The sequence below is a fragment of the Heloderma suspectum genome, chromosome 7, assembly GCF_057233095.1.
Source record: "Heloderma suspectum isolate Gila_16-S chromosome 7, 16-S_ref, whole genome shotgun sequence".
Lineage (NCBI taxonomy): Eukaryota > Metazoa > Chordata > Lepidosauria > Squamata > Helodermatidae > Heloderma > Heloderma suspectum.
Window position 1 is genome coordinate 49,888,662 of NC_139464.1, and position 20,767 is coordinate 49,909,428.

The 20,767-nt window shown below is 45.0% G+C and overlaps 1 protein-coding gene across 1 annotated transcript in view; it reads right to left on the reverse strand.

Annotated features, from left to right (window-relative positions):
* LOC146339753 (solute carrier family 23 member 1-like) overlaps nt 1-19,903 on the reverse strand; it is a 47,317-nt gene extending 27,414 nt beyond the window's left edge. The window contains exons 1-3 of the mRNA XM_084810127.1: nt 19,853-19,903; nt 16,088-16,246; nt 11,848-12,005 (exon numbers count right to left, since the gene is read on the reverse strand). Coding sequence (XP_084666253.1) covers nt 11,848-12,005; nt 16,088-16,246; nt 19,853-19,903 — 368 coding nt within the window. The remainder of the gene's footprint in view (nt 1-11,847; nt 12,006-16,087; nt 16,247-19,852) is intronic.
* Nucleotides 19,904-20,767: the final 864 nt, after the last annotated feature.

Below are 20,767 nucleotides of genomic sequence, written 5' to 3' on the forward strand. Positions count from 1 at the left end.
GGTTTAGAAGAGGCAGAGGAACTAGAGATCAAATCGCCAACATTCGCTGCATCATGGAGAAAGCAAGAGAATTCCAGAAAAACATCTATTTCTGCTTCATTGACTATGCTAAAGCCTTTGATTGTGTGGATCACAACAAACTGTGGCAAATTCTGAAAGTGATGGGAGTACCAGACCACCTTACCTGTCTCCTGAGAAACCTGTACGAGGGTCAAGAAGCAACAGTAAGAACCAGACATGGAACAACCGAGTGGTTCAAAATTGGGAAAGGAGTACGACAAGGCTGCATATTGTCACCCTGCTTATTTAACTTATATGCAGAGTACATCATGAGAAATGCCGGGTTGGATGAATCAGAGGTCGGAATTAAGATTGCTGGGAGAATTATCAACAACCTCCGATATGCAGACGATACCACCCTAATGGCAGAAAGCGAAGAGGATCTAAAGAGCCTCTTGTTGAGGGTGAAAGAGGAGAGTGCAAAAGCTGGTTTGAAACTCAACATTAAAAAAACTAAGATCATGGCATCTCTGGCCCCATCACCTCCTGGCATATAGAAGGGGAAGAAATGGAAGCAGTGACAGATTTTACTTTCTTGGGCTCCAAGATCACCGCAGACGGTGACTGTAGCCATGAAATTAAAAGACGCTTGCTCCTTGGGAGGAAAGCTATGGCCAACCTAGACAGCATAGTAAGAAGCAGAGACATCACCTTGCCGACAAAGGTCCGTCTAATCAAAGCTATGGTTTTCCCAGTAGCAATGTATGGCTGTGAGAGCTGGACTATAAGGAAGGCTGAGCGCCGAAGAATTGATGCTTTCGAACTGTGGTGCTGGAGAAGACTCTTACGAGTCCCCTGGACTGCAAGGAGGTCAAATCAGTCCATCCTAAAGGAAATCAACCCTGAGTGCTCATTGGAAGGACAGATACTGAAGCTGAAGCTCCAATATTTTGGCCACCTAATGCGAAGAGAAAACTCCCTGGAAAAGACCCTGATGCTGGGAAAGACTGAAGGCAAAAGGAGAAGGGGACGGCGGAGGATGAGATGGCTAGATAGCATCACCGATGCAATGAATATGGACTTGAGCACGCTCCGGGAGAGAGCGCAGGACAGGAAGGCCTGGCGTGCTATGGTCCATGGGGTCACGAAGAGTCGGACACGACTGAATGACTGAACAACAACAACAACCTCTGCAGGTGGCAATGGCTGGAATGATGCCCGCAGGCTCCCCACACACCCTGCTCTGTAGGTGGCACATCGCCTTAGAGATTGCAGACTGGCAGCAATTGCTCGCAGCTGCTCCTCTCAGGGGAAAATGACTCTTCACATCATGAGGGGCAGATGACCTGTTAGCTGGCAGCCATGCCTAAGGAGGCCTTGATTTTCCCTTCTCCCTTGCAAACCACCCCAGGGAGGGGGAAATCTATTCTGGAGAATAAAGACACTGCTTCATGCCAATTGCTTTTCCCCTGAAATGTCCCCAACCGCTTTTACCCTTACTGGTTTTCACCTCAAGAACACATGTATGAGAACCCAAGAGGGGAGAAAGCAGCTGGGGAAGAAAGAAGAAAAAGTGGCTGGTAGATAAAGGGTTGAGTACTGCCTTCCTTCCAGGGCCTGCAAGCCTTCATTACATGAAGCAGCTAAAGGGGACTACGGGGTTTGACCCCAAATCTACCTGAAACCAAGGTAGCAAACTGGCTACACAGCCTAAGGCTTTCTTCACACCTGAGTTTTTTAGCAGGATCGTTCTTCTTTAATCACTGGTTTTCACGGGAGCTTTAAACAACACCGCTGCTCATCTGCTGCTATCTCACAACTTTACTTCCCTCTTCCCATGGTATCGGAGAACATTTTCTGTGCTTGCGATTGAAATCGTCATTTTCCCCCTGTGTATTTCCCCTTTAGCACTTTGTCCCGCTTTGTGTGGGCGTGTGCTAGGACATGTTGAATAACATTGTCATGACAACAGATCGTGGGGGGGGGAGTCACTGAACGCGCTTCCAGTGACTGTTTCTGCCTCTCTCCTATTCTACTATGGGCTCCAAGATCCCCTTGAACACAGCAATGCTTACTTCCGAGTAAACTCATTGGCTGTATGGCTTTCCTCTCCTGGAAGTAAGTGCCACTGAAATCTGTGTGGCTTGCTTCTGAGTAGGCATGCATAGGAGTACATTGTAAGTCTACTTAGAGTAGCAGTCTTATCCCCTTCAATGCATTTACTTGGAACCTCCCCCTCCCATTGGCTTCACTGATGACTTCTTCTCCCTTTTGCTCACCAGTTTGACGGGCTTTTTTCCTCCCAGGTGATGAGGAAGTCGCCCTTCTCAGCCACGCAGAACAAAGGCTTCACAGTCAGGATTTCAATGGGTATTAAAAGTGCCTTTTCTCCTCCGCTGAAAAAATTCATCATGCAGAGCTTGGAATTGTCATTTTTAATAGTTTCCTTTTTGGGTGTGGAGTTGTTTTAGGTAAGGCAGTAATGCTGAGGTGGTTTTCCATAGCACTCCCTCCCACCTAGCCAGACACTATCTCTTCTCCCAGCCCACCTTGCAAGGTTGTTCAGAAGCCAGAATAAGGGGGGAAAGCAACAACAGCGTGGGGGGGGGGAGCAAGCCGGGTCTAATGAAGAAGGTGTCCCCCGTGAAACTGTCACCTGGGGGGGGAGTGGCTGCTTGGGATGGCTTGGTGCATTGATTGTATACAAATCCATTTGTGGATTTCTTACTTCTGTAGTTAGGAACCCAGAAATCGGTATACCCTTCAAACTCAGTAATGCAAGCAATATACTGCATTTAATTCCAACACACATGGACATATTTAGCAGAGAGGAACTAGCAGCACCAGCAACCTCAGGGTAAGCCACCAAGAAGAGTCTCTCCCTCAGAGGAAGGAGGGGATCAGCTCCCATAGCCTGCTATCCAGATCACTTCCGACTCCCCTCTGCTGTGTTTTATCCTGGTTGGTTGACAATCCTGTCTCCAATTCTGAAATCTAATCCTCCAGCACTGCTTGTCTTCTGATCATTATCAGCTACATTTCCTGAAGAATCCAGGCAATTAAACAGTCCAAGAGTACTCAAGATAGCAAGACAGGCAATTAAACTGTCCAAGTGTGCTCAGATCTAAGGTCATGCAACCAGTCTCTGCAAGAGATGTCTAGTTCAAAGTATATAGACACAGTAGAATAATGAAGACTTAAACACAGCCTTAAGGCGCAGGTGTATGGGTCATACAACTATTTTGCCTGTTGAATGCATTTAAGGATGTGATCTGCTAACATTAAGATACCGCTTATAAGCAACCACTGCTGCTTAAATTGGGGTGAATATCCCAGGACAAACTTAGCTTCTGAATTAAATTGCATAAAATGGATATTGTTTTCACTGTGTCAAATATTCCATTCATATCTATACCCAGATTATCTTGATTTTACTTTCTTCCTCATCCCTACCGTGTTGGGAGGTGCATTCCTGCATGCACGACCACCATCCTTTAGCAGCATAGTCCAAGAAAGGTTTTACTGTTTGATTTATCACTTGGAGCCATAGTGTTTTGCATGCAGAAGGCCCCATGATCAGCACTTGGCTCCCCAGTCAAAAGGATCTTCAGGAGCAGGGATTAGAAAGGCCTCTGCCTGATAGCCCAGAGAGCCAGCTGGAGTAGGAAATACTAAGCCGGGTGATCTGACTTGGTGAAAAGCCGTTTTGTAGGCTTCTGCTGCTGACTATATAAACTGGACTTACAGCACTCTCTATTTTGGATTTTCAAAACTTGCAACCGTTTGTTGGCTGTTTTTGTCCTAAGAATAGTTAAAGAGCTTGAGTAGGGAAGAGAATGAAAGAATAGAGGCAAGGAGCTGTGACAACTAAAGGCCTGCTTACCTCCCCTTGAATCTAGCTCAGTTCTGGCAGTTTTCCAATGTACTAACTTCACCAGCCAGCTTGGACTATTAGACTTTTCACCACCATGTCATGAAACATTGCTTTGAACAGGTTTGCACGCACAGTGATCTAAAGTCCGTGACTCATCTCCACTGGCATTTGTACTGTAGCCAGTACTTGGGATATTGTATAGAAACGACAGCAAATAAATACCACCACCCCGCCCTCCCATACACACATAGACCTCCCAGGAAATGCTTCATATGCAAATAAAGTAAAGTATAGTAAATAAATGTATCAGGCCCATGTGTCAAGGATGAATGCATGCATGGCCAGAATTTTCAAGGCACTCCTTTATCCTGACTTCCTATTCTAATGGTGTTATTTTTTGCACATCCAGAAATGTGCAAGCACATTAGCTCAATAAACATCCTTGCTTCCCCCTCATCTTAATGATTAGTTACTGTTATTTCACAGTAACTTACCACTCTAATGGGCTAGTTAATATTTGCCTTGATGGAAGTACCCATATAAGACTTTCCATAACAAGATAAAAATAAGCCTTGGCAAAGGAGATAAAAGAATGTTACTGCACTGAATGTACCTGTGACTTCAAAGAAGGAGTCCCAATGTTTTATTTTGTAAACTGGGGCTCAGTAGTTCGAACTGTGGTGCTGGAGAAGACTCTTATGAGTCCCCTGGACTGCAAGGAGGTCAAATCAGTCCATCCTAAAGGAAATCAGCCCTGAGTGCTCATTGGAAGGACAGATAATGAAGCTGAAGCTCCAATATTTTGGCCACCTAATGCGAAGAGAAAACTCCCTGGAAAAGACCCTGATGCTGGGAAAGACTGAAGGCAAAAGGAGAAGGGGACGGCAGAGGATGAGATGGCTAGATAGCATCACGGATGCAATGAATATGAACTTGAGCACGCTCCGGGAGAGAGCGCAGGACAGGAAGGCCTGGCGTGCTATGGTCCATGGGGTCACGAAGAGTCGGACACGACTGAACGACTGAACAACAACAACAAGTTCTTCTGGAAACAGTAAGAGATATATCACTGCCTGAGGCATTCCTTCCAGCTCATTGAATACCAGGGAGTAACACACACACAAATCAAAGGTTACATCTCAGGCATTCACAGAGATGCTTTGGATGTGGAGGAAAATGGGATTCCTGAAAAGTTATCTTTTTCATCTGTAACCTAAACTGAGGGACACTGCTATTTTGTTCAGCGGACACTGAACTCAGTGGAGTACAAAGACATTAGCAAACAAGAAAGTTCCCCCCTGCCCTGTGAGTTTTAGGGCCCTATGTCATGACTTCAGAATCTGCTGGAACCAAAGATATGCTGAGAGCTACCCTAGCTTGGCCATCAAAGTTCATTGGCTGACCATGGGCCAATCACTGCCTCCCAACCTAACCTACAACATAAGGGTGGTTCATAAGGATAAAACAGGTAGCCACTGAGTGGAACCAACAGTGTGGAGGAAGTGCAGCATATCAATATAAGAGGGGAAAGGCAATAGCTGGGTGGCCAGCCAGATGGGCGATTAATAAATTTAATAAATAAATAAATAAATAAAAAACTATTGAAAGGAATGGCTTTCGACTAGGTTAACGTGACTTGTATTTTTTCAGCTAATCTTGCCTGGAAAATATTAAATCATTCCAAGCAGGAGGTGTTATTTAGTATGCCTAAATCCTGACTCCAAGGTTTCCACGTGGTTGGCATTTTACTGGCCTGCCTGGTTTTCCAAGGCCTGGGCCGCTTACTACACCAGCCAGTGAAAAAGCTCCTAAACTTGAGAGCACAAGCATCACCTTCCAGCTCTGCCAAACAGATCAGTCTTGACAGCAGCCTCTGCTAGAGAGTGGGAGGCACCACCTGGCTGAGTCCTCATATATCTGGCATAGCCATTGGGGGAACCCCAGAGGGCTAGATTGGGACCTTAAGCAGGCTGGTCATGACTTGAGCCTGAGTTCAACACCACTGATCAACACTGAGTGCCAGCAGCTCTCCAGGGTGTTAGACAGGAGTCTCCCAGACCTACCTGGAAATGCCAGGGATTGAACCTGGGACCTTTTGTATGCAGCAGATGAACTATGGCCCTGCATCTGGGTGCTCCTTTCCTCTCCCCAAAAGATCATCAGTCGTGCGACAGCACACCTGCAGCACTGATCTGTCAGGGCAGTGCGCTTCTCCAAAATTTTGAAGTGGGACCCACCTGCAAACCTACTCAACCTTTCAGAATTCACTGGTAAACTACCTCCACCTTTCGAGCCCCACTTTCCCTTCCTAACATAAGCATAACACAACTATAGTCAACACTGAACAAGTTTATATTTTATGTTTTAACATTAACTTAGGTACATATAAGTAGTATGTATTTGAAAAGAACTTAAGCATGACATAGAGGGAAGGAGGGAGCCTGTCTCTTAAAGAGGCCGCACAAAAGTAACAGCATGCTGTCTGCCCAGTGGAAAAAGAAAAGCCACTGGAAATGCGAAACACATTGGGACCCGCAATTTGAGAAGCGCTGTGGTCTGGGGCAGAATCAGCCTCCTGCACGGTGTCTGCAGGATACCTCCACATCCCAATCCCCCAAACACTAATTAAACGCTTTGGCATAAACAGCTGAATATCACAAGTCATAGCTGTAGCAAAGGGCCCTTGAGAGCTGTTACTTGCGGCCTTTAAATGACTCCTTGCACCCTTGCACTGTTATTACTAAAATGCAGCTTTATTCCACATAACTTATCCACGTGCTTCTCTGAGGAGATTTAACTGAGCAGTTCTGGACAGTGCTCACCAGCCCACAGCAGAATCAAAAGCGTCATTGTGAAGTCGAAAAGCTGCCGGGAGGGGTCAGGGGATGAACTCTTAAATAAATTAGGATCTTGCTTTATTCTGAACAAAGTAGAATCCCTGCCTTGTTCAGAGAGAGTTTCACTGTTCAGAAAACAAACACCGCGTTTTTTGAGAAATGGTTTGTTTTGCTTCCTCTCCTGCAGCCCGTCCTTCAAGAGAGAGCCAAGAACAAAGATGCATACAAAACTGCACATGGCCCATCCTTCCAGAGAGTCTCATGATAAGAACCTTCACCAAAACTGGACCCTGAAGCTGGTGAAGCAGCTTTTGCACTAGCTCCAGCACTCCATGTTAAATTTATTTCATTTCATTTAAGCTTGCCTCTCCTTGAGTCGGCACTAATCTGTGCACATGCATGCTTTCTTCTCACAAGATCATAGGCTTGGGATTATTATTTTTTCTATAATAATGCAGAAATTGTACTTTACAAGCAAGAACACTCAAGGCCCCTTTGCTATAACTGGTTACCCGCTTTCCACACCAACCATGTTCGCCACAGGTGCACTGGTGTTACATTAATGGTTCCTGCAGCAAACACATCCCATGAGAAAGACAGGTATGCACCCTTCAAATGCCAGGCACACCTTTCAGGGAGCCACAGCCCAATGAAGGCTTCGCTGTGGTCAAGCACAGGAGTTTAGAGGCCTAGGCATATTGGTATTTGTTGCAGGAAAGAACAGCGCATCTGCAGCAAACATGAGTGTTACGTGTGTGTGAAGCAGCCCTCAGTTGAATGTGTTTCCTCACAAAATTGGCATGAAAAGAAACAAAGAAAAGGGCTCTATAATAATGAGGGGAAAGGGACAGGGCAATAACCTGGAAAAGGGACTAAGGACGCAATCCTAGGCATGTTTAGACAGAAAGAAGTCGTCCAACTCCCAGCATGCCCCAGCTATGGCTGGCTGGGGCATCCTGGGAATTTTAGGACTTTTTTCTGTCTAAACATGCATAGGATTGCACCCTAATTAGAGGAAAGTTTGTGCCAATGAGGTACTAATGTTTGTGCCAAAAGGAGTAAAATGAAACTGTTACTGGAGACAGTAAATATATTTGTGTATTTTTAAAAAGTCAATTTGAGAGCTTTTGTTTTTTTAAATAAGGAAAAGCCGCTCAGAGGCAGAAAGTTGTTGTTGTTGTTGTTGTTTTTAATATCAAACTACATATATTACTTCAAACTTTCACCAAATGGATAGAGAGAAAATGCTTCCTCTGGAAATTCTAACTGCCACATCTCACTGGCTTTTGCCGTGGCACATTAGGCAATCCTTCGTGAGATCATCAATCTAATTACACCCCAGCTATGCAGGGGCTATGGGTGGTAGAAAAGGACCAAGGGGTCAAGGATTAGTGCTTTCACCCCAATCAAGCCAACATATAACCCATCCAGCAAGGTCAAAGTCCACAGAAGTACAACGACAAGGTGAACCACAACACAGTATGCTCCCTGCAAAAAGCTAATGATCCAGAATATTAAGAGTTGATACTGTTCTTTTTCTATTATGTAGCACAGGGAATGTTAATCACTGGATTATTCCTACATCAGCCAGGATTAAGCTAGATAGTCCTTGGCATTGTTTTCATGTCTGTCTAAGGACCAAACTGGATGAGATTTTGGAAATCAATGACTGGCATTCCTGTCTCTTTACATTTCTTTCTAAAAAGCTGCATGGGGAGGGGAGGATATTGGCCCAGAACCAAGGAACAAAGAGATTTAAGTTTAACTATTCCCTCCCTCCCTCCCGCCCCACCCACACACTCACAATTGGGGAATATACTTGGGAATATACTTGGTAAGACTAAAACTTCTGGATGCTAACATTTAGCAAGCCTCAAGTGACTGTAATCAGTCATGTATTGTAAATGTTTGCCTTGTTATTTTGTTATCTTAGGACAATAGAAATATTTCTTTCTTTGGAGTTTACACAGCTTCTGACAAATGGTAATTGAAGCATTCCAATCAATTGTCTCAAAAATTCCTCTCCAATTTCTCACGTAACAATCTAAGGTATAAGTAAATTTATTAGTAGTAGTATTAATATCTGCTTTAGGCTCTTGTGAGAGTTATCTTTGCCTCTCTATCTTCTTTCTTCAAAACTGGGCATGGTGTTTGAAGGGAATACAATCTGGCTACATATTGATTACATATAAGCAATAGTTTCATTCTTCTGATGAAGCACAGAAATGGCATTAAATTCCAGAGTTGTCATCAGATATCTTACTATTGCTTACTGTTATTATCATTTGTTTAAAAGTTGTATTTATTAACTGAATCCATTCTTGTATGAGCATATTTACTATTGTTAACCATTATCATCAAGAGACATTTTTAATTGTAATTATACTTGCAGGGTAGACATAAATTACTTATGTTTACTATTATTATTATTATTATTATTTGTTAAAATGACACATTTTTTAACTATACCCATTTCTGTATAGTAGATGTTACATCATTTTGCATTCCTGAAGACAGCTAATTGCATATTATCACTTGACTCTGTGTTCACAGCAGTGCTATGTCTATGTTCTATTTATCCTTGTTACATAAGAATTTCTTGCATTTAATTGTATTGGATGTTAACACAGCTGGTTGCACTTTCAAGACATAAATGGTCCTATATCAACTCGAGACTTTGTGCTTTCACTTGCCACAGCAAGTTTAGTTTGGTGTAAATGTACCTACATTTTTAGCATATAAAACATATTCTTATCCTAAGTTTTATCTGCTTTTTGCTACAATTGTGGGTCCATTGATTCATCTGGTGGATATAAGCTGTGTGACAGAGGAGTGACACAACTCTTAATGGTCAAGTTTGCATGACACAACACCCCACCCTGTTAAATAAGCCACACAGTGTAGGTTGTCACCCGAACAACCCATGGTGAGCCCGACAGACAAACGGGCTCACCATGGGTTGTTCTCCCCCTCCTTCCCCCTCAGTCCTCCTGCTGTTCCTGGCACATAGCCCAGGGACTTAGCATCAGAACCTGTCTCGTCTGCCACCAAGTCCCATTCACTGCAGGAACCGTGATCCCAAGCACAGTTCCCATTTTTTGGTATTTTGTTTTGTGTTGTGCATTTGTGCAAAAACTGGGCCGAAATATATATTTTGTATTATTTTTTTAGCTCCGGCAATGTGTGCAGATGTCCTGCTTATTTATTTATTTTGTTGCATTTTGGGAGTTGCTTAAGCATGCAACTCCGACTGTCCAAAATATATAGACTCGCCTTGTCTGATACCTGGTATGTTTCAGCTGTCAAATATACAAGGTAACTGACAAGAGGAGACCATATACAGGCTGATTTTACAGTCTTTGACAATTGACAGGTGGGGAAAAGGGGTGCAGATCACCCCCTTAGCAGGGTGATCCCCAGGGTTTAAAGTATTCCTCTAACTCTTGGGGGTGTCCTGCTTCAAATTCCCACTTTCCTGAGTCCCTAGCATGTCTTTTTCACAGAGACTCTTTTTCACAGATATCTACATGCCACCCTCTTTTTGGTCCCCTTCACACTAACTTGTGGCAACATCTGACAGCTCCTTTGACAGCTGCCACATATAGCCACGGTTACTGAGAAAGGGAGCAAAAAAGGGGGTCATTTGTAAGTGGGGATTTATATATAATTTCAGCCCTGTTTTTGAGCAAATGCCTGAATGCAAAAATAAAACTAAAAAGCCAGGAACCACGACCGGCAGAGAAGATGGGTTCCGCCACCAAGTCCCCTCAAATGAGTGCTTGGCCAGTGTTGGAGGGGCTGTTGCTTGTTCACGGCCAAGACTGCTCAGCAAGAGCGGCAGGGGTTTCCGCCACTCTTGCCCAGTGGCTCGCTCACCAATGCCCACAGCCCACAAGGGGTTGGCAGTGCCAGGTTTGGACGACACTCCAACCCATCATGGGTCCAACCCTAAGAACAAGCCATGCATTGTTAGAGTGACTTGCTGCCCATGCACAAGCTACCCTGCGGGAATTGGTCCGGGTTCACACAACACCACAACCCACTATGGCTTGTCACTGACAATGGGTTGGCGTGTCATGCAAACGCTGTCAATGACTGCCAGAAGGAGGGTGGCATCCTGCCTCCACTTTGCAACATCCACCAAAGGCTTAGCATGAATTAAGAACACCAGATAAGATTTCCTGTGTTTCCTGAAGCTGTCAGCGGATTAACTATTTCACTGTTTCTTTAGCCAATCTGACCTGTTTCTTCTCCCTTGCTTCAAGAAGGCTTTGCAGTGAGGACAAGCCTCAATGAAGTGCCCTTCACCAAAGCACAACAGGCAGAGGGAGTGCCCATCTGAGGGCGGCAGCTTTGCCCTGCAGCGGGTGCACTGTCGAAAGGGGGCGTTGAGGGCCATACACCTGTGAGGGCGATCGCAAGAGTCACAAAAAAATAAAAGGAACTAAAATATAAGGAGACGGAGAGAAATACTTTGAAGTAAAAAAGGAGAAAGAAAGAAGAAAACCTTAGCTTTTTGTTAAAAAAATCTGCTTAACAGCAAAAACGATGAGCATGCAAGGGCGGTCAAAAGAGAAATGAGGGAATAAGCAGGAACCCACTAGGGACATGCATACTGGGATGGTGGGGGAAGGGTTCCCACCAAAACTTCCTCAGCTATAGAAGCTTCCCAAACTGAGGCTCTGAACAGGTGCAGAGCCTGTATGTGTGATGCATAGAGATGATGAAGAAGAATAGGAAAAATACCCCAAACATCTACATATTCCTTTTTGTATTAATCAACTTACACTTCATGACTAGCATTTAAAAGAAAATAATTCAGTATTCATACCCCTTTATTTATATCCCAAGGAACACAATACAACTACGGTAACTTTGAGTATCAGCTGGTGAGATTGTAATGCTCTGCTGGGTAGTCCATATCTACATATATGCATACACACACACATACACACACGAGAATTTCCATTATCATTTCATTCTGCTTTCTAAGACCCTGATCCAATTATGAAATCAGCAGATACTGTTTCTGTTGATTTTATTACTAACAGTGATGCTACACCACATCCATCTCAATCCCTTGTGAATGGTGTCTCTTGCAAACGTAGTGTTATGTTCCCAGAGGTACATCTCTACCTGACTCCAAAGAAGACCTGAAGGAGGGTGCAGATCCCCGAGACGAAAAAGATGGTGCTGATGAGGTGACTCTGCGACAGGGTATCGTGCTCCAGGCAAAGCGATTTGGAGAGGATGAGAGGAATGGCAACGAGACCTCCAAGCGCAGTCAGGTAGTGCTATGAACCCGAGAGAAAAATGAAAGTCAGAGGAAAGTAAAATAGTGGACAAGACAGGCCATGACCTAATGCATGACCCTAATGAGGGAAACTTAAGAGAGCTGCCTACTAGGGGTTTCTAGCCTTATTGAATCAATTGATCTCTGTTTGGAGGGTAAAGGCAGGAAGCCTCTGAACTTAAGGGCTGGGAGGTGAAAGTCCACCCCTTTCCCGTGGGGCATCGGGGCGCAGCTGTTGACGTCATGCCGAGCGGGTTGAGCGCCTCCTCTCAGGGCCCTCCACCTCCCACTTGTCCCTACGCCGGCGCCTAGCGTCTCGAAGCTCCAGTTGTCCCTCCCCCTGCCTGCCAGGGTCACTACCACTCTCAGGAATGTGAGCAGGGAGGGGGTCTCCCTCTGGCGGTGCCTCTGAACAGCGCGCGGGTTCCTCTCCCATGGTTTCTATCTCTTCCTCAGAATCAGAACTGCTTTGGGGCTCTATGGGCTCCGATCCAACCCTGACACTAGCCATTACACCACACTGGCTCTCACAATATAGTGCAATATTGTTGTTGTTCAGTCGTTAAGTCGTGTCCGACTCTTCGTGACCCCATGGACCATAGCACGCCAGGCCTTCCTGTCCTCCGCTCTTTCCCAGAGCGTGCTCAAGTTCATATTCATTGCATTGGTGATGCTATCTAGCCATCTCATCCTCTGCCATCCCCTTCTCCTTTTGCCTTCAATCTTTCCCAGCATCAGGGTCTTTTCCAGTGAGTTTTCTCTTCGCATTAGGTGGCCAAAATATTTGAGCTTCAGTTTCAGTATCTGTTCTTCCAATGAGCAGTCAGGGTTGATTTCCTTTAGGACTGAATAGTGCAATATTACAGTGCTAGAAACTGTACTGAGATGAACAAGTGTGAATCCCCCTCTCTACTACTCCAAAGGTTGGCATACTGCAAAAAGTGCAGAGTGGAACCCTCAGGTGGAAGGGATGTCGCACAGACAATGGAACATATTTTTTGTCTGTTGCTTTAGAGCAGGGGTCCCCAGACTGTTTGGACCCATGGGCATATTTGGGAATTTGAGAAACTGCTGTGGTCACCACCACAAAATGCCTAATCAGTGGATTGCTGCTTTGGCATCTACCTGTCGCACCCATGGATCTTAGGCTGCATCCTGTTCAACAAAAACTTCTGCTTTGTGTCTATTGGACACTGCTACATCTCTTTAATAAGCGATTGTCTAATTGAGCTAATTGCTGGTGGTGAAATACAGCTAATGCTCCTTTTAAACATATGTTTTGGCAGTGTACAGTCGTTGCTTCTTTTTCAGAGAGGTTATTACACAGATACATTTTGTACTGGAACATTCACTGATGTACACATGCTTTTAAATTATTTACGTGCTTCATGGAAATTAACAAACAGCTTAAATGGATTATCTGCACCATTTTGACAGCTAAAAGACTGATACTACAACACTAGAAGGATAAACACTCACCTCCTGTAATGCAGTGGACTGGAGACGTTACAATGCTTTCAATATTTGAACAGGTGGCATATAGATACCACCTTCAAATGGAAACTTAATGGGATATTTGGTCCACTTTTGTTCAAGCCCATGTATAATTGCTAGAAAGTTGTATGCATTTTATGCCAATCCATGTACATATATTAAAAAAATAAAAATAAATAAATAATATTTTTTTAAACATTGGGCACCCACAGGCACCGCTGCCCACATGCACCTCATTGAGGTCCCCTGCTTTAAAGTGCAGAACCCAAAGAAATGGGTTCAAATTACAAAAAGGAGATTTTGACTGTGAGCTGCTTGACAGTGGAACAGACCACCTTGGAAGATGGTGGACTCTCCTTGGTTAGAGGTTTTTAAACAGAGGCTAGATGACCACCTGTTAGGGATGCTGTAAGGATGGGTTTTCTACATTGGCAGGAGGGTTGGACTAGATTACCTTTGAGGCAGCTTCCAATTCTGATTCTAATTTAGCACTAACAGTGGTCCTCTTTCCTATCATCTTAAACTTGGCCAGTGCATGTTTCCTGATCTCTGCAACCCCTATATGGGGGTGGGAGGATCCTTATACAAATGCATAACAAGGCAATATGTGTTGCCTGTCAGACCTTGCCTATGGAATTCCATTTCACATGGATGTTGACAACTGAACTGGCTTACTGCCAGGGCTGATGTCAGGGTTGGATCAGAGCCCACAGAGCCCCAAAGCAGTTCTGATTCTGAGGAAGACATAGAAACCGTGGGAGAGGAACTTGCGCGCTGTTCAGAGGTGTCGCCAGAGGGAGAGCCCCTCCCTGCTCACTTTCCTGAGAGTGGTAGCGACCCTGGCAGGCAGGGGAGGGACAACTGGAGCTTCGGGGTGCTAGGCGCAGGGACAAACAGGAGATGGAGGGCGCCGAGAGGAGGCGCTCAGCCCGCTTGGCACGACGTCAACAGATGCGCCCCGATGCCCCATGGGAAAGGGGTGGACTTTCGCCTCCTACCCTTAAGTTCAGAGGCTTCCCACCTTTTCCCTCCAAACAGAGACCAACGGATTCACTAAGGCTAGAAACCCCTGGTAGGCAGCTCTCTTAAGTTTCCCTCATTAGGCTCACGCAATTAGCATCTATAAGCGTCATTAGGTTGAATGGAAATAAAGCCTTGGAAAAGAGCCCTATCGTCTGCGTGTTGATTCTGGCTATTTGAGGATTTCAGAAGGCAGCAAGGGTGCTCCTGACAGTTATATGGTTTCTCCTAGACTGCGAGAAGAGTGCAGGGGATGGGAAGAGGGAGCCCATCTAGAGGCTGGGATGGGCTTCAATAGAGGGTGGTAAGTTCACTATGCCTAAACATACCAGAACTGGACCCTGCCTCAGCCTCCTCACCTCCCTAGCTGGAGGGCTCAACATTTTTGTCAAGCACAGAAGCCAGTGAAGAAGGTGGAAAACACTTCCACTGAGGGCAGAGCCTGGGCACCATGGCTTGCAGGATCCATTGATAATAAACCCTCCAAGGAGGGCAGGGAAAACCCCAGAGAGCCACTGCCAATCCGCATAGACAGTACTGGGCTAGATGGACCAGTGGTCTGGCTCGATAAAAGACAGCTTCCTACGTTCCTCATTCTTGGGTGAGGTGGTAAGCTTGTTTCTGGGTTTCCACACACAAACAATCCCTCCACAAAGAAAGCTAAAACATTTCAGAAAGCAGTTAGGCCAGAGCCCCATCCCAGATAAGTCAGTTTTCTATGTGCAGGGATTTTGACTGTTTGTGAGAACTTGGCCTCAGTGCTAAATGAGATGCGACATGGGAGATCCATGATGGGATCTCCCAACCGATTCTTCTTTCCCTATAAGCAGCTGTGAGGGAGCAGTGGGGGAAGGTTTTATAAACCCATATGCTATGCTACAGTTAAAAAAAAAAAAGAGACACACCTCAGTGACATGCTATGCAATTAGCATAACGAATATTTGGCTGTGAGAGAAGGCTCGGAAGACATGGGTTCAAACTCCTACTCTGTTATAAAGCCAGTTACTTTACCTCACAGCCCCACCTATCTAACAGGGTTCTTGTGAGGATAAATGGGATCACCTCCATATGCCACCCTGGACAGTGGGTAGGATACTATCAGTACAGGGCATGGTGCTTGTGCCTTTCCTATATGTGAGAAGGAAGAATTTCAGCAAGTGCAGCCTTTTCTGTAATATTTCTGCAGCAATGGAACTGAAATTCTCCCTTCTGTGCAGTTATTAAAAGCATGGAAGCCCTGTCACATAGTCAGCCTAGACAGACCTGACAAAGTTTTCTAAAAGCAAAGTTCGCCAGCTGCTGAAGATGTGCTGTCAAATAAAATGGGCAGCAATCACGTCAGAGATCCAAACCATCATTGACAGCAGAGCCTCGGCTTCTGTCAATCTGGCATTTAATGAAAAAGAAGACTCTCTGGGACGCCTTAGTTTTACAATATATATCTGACTCACATATTGGCTGGTTTTAAGTCTGTGAGAATTTAATTCTCTCAGCTGTGTTTTTGTTCACCTAGTCATACAACACACTCCTGCCAAGAACACCCAACTGACGTGTTCTTTCAAGCCTCACCTGAATTCCCAAGAAGATGCAGAGATACCACGGAGGGATATCTGTGACAGTGTAAGCAAGTCTGCTACAGTCTTTGCTGCGGCCTTTCGGCTTTTCTTCACAGTCTGGAACTGTGACAACAACTTCAGTGAAGTTACAGTAATTCCCTCCATCATCGGTCTGTGGAAACCAAGAGATAATGTTCCAGGTAGTGTTTGAACTGGAAGATGGCAACAACAGGGTACCACCATTTGCTTCTCTGGGAGGAATATATAAATTATTGTACCTTTTTGTACTGACCGGTCTTTATGTCACTATCTAGCTCAAGATTGTTGGGTGGGGGGAATCAAAGCAAGTTATCTGTGGATCAGTTTTGGTGGTAAATCTGCACAACTGGCCCTTGTAAGTTTTAATTCCTTAAGTAAGGTCACTTCAGAACAATTTAATTCATTTTCATCCAAAAGCATAGAAAAATTGCAGACAACCAACTCTGCCACCACAGGTTTACATACACACACATGCACGCGCACACACATACACAATAATATACTGAGAATATTTCATATACCCTTTATTTTCTTCTCAGCATGATGTGCGTCATGCATAACGCATCTACTAAATGTCTGTTCTAAATATGAAGGTGGTAATGAGCTTGAGCTGAATGCTCTGCTGCTAAAGAGGTCAGTTTTTATTTCTCACATAATAAGGGCAGTTATGAGGGAGGAGGAAGAAAGCTGAAAGTGGCACTCTAAGATCCACAACCGTGAGAAACAGAGATGGGTTCTTAAATATGCAGTAGGTTTGAGAGGCAACATGGACTTGGGTGTTGGCCTTTTGTTCCCTCCCAGCTCTGATTATTGTTCTCAGACAGTTTCCCTTGTGTAAATAGGGAAGCCAAAGATCTACCTCACACCGTTGCTATAAGGGACAAAAGAGAAAGACAGTCAAGCATTGTATTTGTTGAATGCGCTTTAATATGACTCCCTCTAATAATGAACTCAGGTGCTATGTAGTAAAAAGGGGGGGGCACTGAGGGGGGATGGCCCAGTGGTAGAGCACCTGCTTTGCATGCAGAAGGTCCCAGCTTCAATCCCCAGCATCTCCAGGTAGGAAAAACTCCTGCCTGAAACCCTGGAGAGCTGCTGCCAGTCAGTGCTGACAATACTGGGTTAAATGGAGGAATGGTCTGAGTCAGTGACCAGGCTCGCATAACACACCAGTCTCGTCATGGGTTATTTAACCCACAATGAGCCACAGCACGTGCCAGACACCATTCTGAATATGAAACTCCCGATAGGAGTTGCATATTCAAAATGGCACCTGGCACATGCTGAGGCTCATCATGAGTTAAATAACCCACAGTGAGCCCAGTGCGTCACTTCATCTTGTGGTAGTGAATTCCATAGCTTGAAAATAGCTTGAAAATGTGCTGTGTGAGGAAGTATTTCCTTTTGTCTGTCCTGAATCTCCCATTATTCAGCTTCATTAATTTATTTTACTGAAGTATTTCTAAACTGCCCATCATCCTTACCAATATACCAGGGCAGTGTACAAAGGCACAGCCAATTAAACAACATACAAAATTTTAAAAAAGCCAATAATGACAATAATACGGTAGTAAACATCACCATCTTAATAACTACTGAAGCGCAGCAGAACTAGAACAGGCTAACAAGCATACCTAAATTAAAAGGCCTGGGCAAATAAAAGAGTCTTGACTTGCCACCAAAAAGATTGACGCGTCATACCTCTGTGGTGGGAACTGAAATTGGGTAGGGGGGCAAATTATCTCCCACCCAGCACTCTGCTAGCTGGATGATGTTGTGGGTGGGGCTACACCCCCTGAGGTCATCCAGCCCCTGGTTAAAGTGCCGTCTGGAGCTTCTCCAAGCGGTGCTTCAGATGGGGCCTGGCTACACCTGCCCCAAACCTTCTGGCCCTGGGGAGGATGCAGGGTGGGTAAAGCTGCCCTGACCAAGGTACCAGGTGGAGGAGTGGTCCTCCATGCTGCACCTCAGTGGGGGACCTGGATTCACCACACACAAGCTTTCTGCAGCCAGGGAAAGTCCATGTGCAGTGAAGCCATCCCGGCCGAGGTGCCAGGTGAAGGACCACTCCTTCAGCCCAGCATCTTGGCCAGGACTACTTTGCCTGTCCCCACCGGGGAGGATGCCGGGCAGGCAAAGCACTTAGCATGGTTCTCACCTTCCCAATTTGCATGCAGCACACTAAGGGAATCTCTGCTGTTATATCCGACCAGTGATTGGAGATAACAATGGGGATCAGAGATCATAGCAAGGCTTCCTCTCTCCCCACCAGCCCTGAAGGGGTGTGGCCTCAGCCGAGGCCCTGCATTCTGGCCCGGTGAGGCAAATTGCCCCATGGCCAGAGGCTCCCCATCCCTGTTCTACAGGGAGGGTATTCCACCACAAAATGTAGCCTCCCTTGTGATCACAGGATACACCTCCCATAATGGGGGTACATGGAGAAGAGCCAGTAATATTATTGCTACCACTGCAGCTACTGTTTATACAGCACACTTAAAACACAAGCTGTGCATTTTCAGCAATCCTTTTGGTAACTGGTTATTTGCTTGGACTCTTTCCAAACAGCAGGAGGCCTTGATGTACAGGACTTGCTGGTAGCAAAGTGTTTTCGTTTTGGAAGCCTAAACAGAAAAATCTCATAAAATAGCCAATTTGAGATCCCATAAAATTTTGCAGTAGAACAAATGTGTAGGCTTTAAGATGGCAGAAAGTTGAACATGCGGACATGTGAATCTCACCATTCTGAGTTAGACTGTTGGTCCATTTAGCCCAGTGTCGGACTAGTAGTGGCTCTCTAGGGCAGAGGTGGGCAACCTTTTTGGGCTGTGAGCACATTTGGCAATTTGACAAACTTCCTGGGCACCACCACAAAACTGGCTGCCATGGGAGGCGTGACAAAGAACAAGTAACCTGCCTGAAAGACGCAGTACAAGACAGAGGTGGGGTCTGAGCCCACCTAAACAACTCCTTTGAATCCACAGTTTTCAGCACCAGCAGAAACCTATTTCACAGCAGTCTCACCTGCTGGTAAGAAAATTTGTTAAAAATGCTTGTGGGAGGAGTAGGGCATCTTGGCAGGTGCTGTCCAATGGGCTGCCTTCCCCTGCTCTAGGGTCTCTGGCAAAGCACATTCTATCTGAGAAGGTTCCCCAGCACCTTCTGAGACCTTTAACTTGAGATTGTCAGTGCATTGTCCCAAGATCACATAACAAGCTCTACCTTTGAGCTATGATCCGTTCTTTGAAGTTGTATGAAAGCATTTAACACGTTTTCTTGAACTGCCATGCCACTAGACAATCTCTGTGTCTTACACAACCAGGCAGGCAGGCATGCACACATGCATTCTTTCCCCCCTATATATGTAGCTCAGTAGTATGCAACTTTATTCAGAAACAGATTAAGACCCACAGAGTCCAGCGGGACTTACTCCCAAGTAAGCGTGCCAAGGATTGCAGCCTTAGAACCTGTTGAAGGCATGTAATGAGTGCAGGGCAGGGAAAAGAAAGAGGAGTGCTCACAACACACCAGGCTTTCCAAAAGCCTTAAAATGCTAATAGTGTATTTTAAAAAGTTCCCATAACAGGAAAATAATAATTTTACAATAAATCCAAGTTCTGCCTACTGCATGCATAGCCTAACGTTGCTTGGTCTGTCTACTTCTCTCTTCCACATTACCTATTTTTGTTTAATTAAAGCTTATTATGCAGGCATTTGATTTAAAATGAAAACACAGACTTACTATGAAAATGGGATTGTCTACTCCGTTTCGATCTTTGTCTGAGGCAGTCATCATCACTGTTTCTTCAGCAACTTCCTTGAAAAAGCAGAGAAAAAGGAGAGAAGAGAAGTCCGCTAAAAGTCTCATGCTTCAAATCCTGAACAAGCAGCAATGAGAGAAGCCAAGTCAGCCTTGCAGGAATCCACATTTGTTTTCAAGTGTTCATGTGAGAATGACTGCAAAGGACTGACCCTCTTCACTGGCTCACTGAAATCATTTTCCCTCTTATTATTCCCTCCAATTATTCAGGAACATGTTTTGAAACATCTTTGCCTTGCCTGAGACAGAGAAGTGAATCAGTCACTGAAAGTGTGCATTTTTAATGGATTTCCATACAAATCTGCTGAACCCTCCCTTCCTACACTGATAACTATGTCATGTTGAATGACTGAGAGTCATCTTTTTTCAGTGTTAGTGCACCATTGGAAAAAACAACAACATGCAATTGCTTACTGTGAGAAAGGGGAAGGAAACTCCAAAGCGTTGCAGCTGTACTTGAATCCTGTCCATACACTAGGAATAATGTTGCATTGTATTTTATTTTCATTGCCTCCTTTTATTATCTTGGCACATGCTTACTTGGTACAAGTCACTCCCTCCACCTCCAACCTATGTGAATTCAACAGCACCAAATATTAGTAACATTGGGTGTGGAGGAAATTAGCTGAATAAAAAAATGCATTTTGTAGTGTAAATTTGAGTCAGAACACTTTGCTTGAAAACTTTGCCATCAACACTATTCACCTTACGGCTATCCCCTCTTCTGGTTCTTCCTCCAACCTGGTGGTTCCTGGCAGCCTTACCAGCTTGCCCTCGGGTCTGGTGGTGCTGCTTCTGGATGCCAGGTCAGTCCAAAATAAAATCTCCCTCATCCAT